The 775-nt window shown below is 56.8% G+C and overlaps 1 protein-coding gene across 1 annotated transcript in view; it reads left to right on the top strand.

Moving 5' to 3' along the window:
- EMH_0071190 (uncharacterized protein) overlaps positions 1-519 on the top strand; it is a gene marked incomplete at both ends in the record, with an annotated part of 2,127 nt that extends 1,608 nt beyond the window's left edge. Inside the window, 2 exons of the mRNA XM_013499069.1 lie at positions 1-116; positions 226-519. Of these exons, the coding sequence (XP_013354523.1) occupies positions 1-116; positions 226-519 (410 nt within the window). The remainder of the gene's footprint in view (positions 117-225) is intronic.
- Positions 520-775: the final 256 nt, after the last annotated feature.

A 775-nucleotide genomic window follows, 5' to 3' on the forward strand; every position in this document is an offset into this window, starting at 1 on the left:
CGCAGCAGCAGCAGCAGCAGCACCAGCAGCAGCAGCAGCAGCAGCAACAGCAGCAGCAGCAGCAGCAGGGGGCCCCCCCAATGGTTACGCCACCGGATAGGCAGAAAGAGGAAATGGTAATGCTCTAAATTAAAAAACAAATTGTTTTTTGATTGTTATATTCATTTCTGCTGCAGAGAGGCCTTACTACTGATCCCCCTGCTGCTGCTGCTCTTGTTGCTGCAGCAGCTCCAGCAGCAGCTGCTGCTGCGGAACAAAAGCCAGCATAGCAGCCGCAGCAGCAGCAAGAAGACTAGGCGAGACCCGCTGTCTTTTGTTTTTATGTGCTCTTTAGGTTACTGCCGCATCCTCTGCCTGCAGCAGCAGCAGCAGCAGCAGGAACAGCAGCAGCAGGAGCAACACCTGCAGCAGCAGCGTCAACAAAAAGCCTCAATGTTAACTCCGCAGCAGCAGCAGCAGCAGCGACTGCAGCAGCAGCAGCAGCAGCAACGTGGGGCTTTCCATTCAACTTGGTCGTGAGTTCACCCAGCAGCAGCAGCTTTACCAGGCCCTCTGCCTGCTGCTGCTGCTCCTGCTGCTGCTGTTGCTGCTGCTCCTGCTGCTCCTGCTGCTCGCGTTGCTGCATACATCTTCAGCTGCTGCTGCTGCTGCTGCTGCTGCGGCTCAGCAATGGGCTCAGGGGGTCCTCCAGTTTCGAGGGCTGCAGCAGCAACAGCAGCAGCAACAACACTGCAGGCGATTCCTGCCATTAACAACTGCAGCAGCAGCAGCAGCA

The sequence above is a fragment of the Eimeria mitis genome, genomic scaffold (genome assembly GCF_000499745.2).
Source record: "Eimeria mitis Houghton genomic scaffold, Emh_scaff3965, whole genome shotgun sequence".
In the NCBI taxonomy this organism is placed as follows: Eukaryota; Apicomplexa; class Conoidasida; order Eucoccidiorida; family Eimeriidae; genus Eimeria; species Eimeria mitis.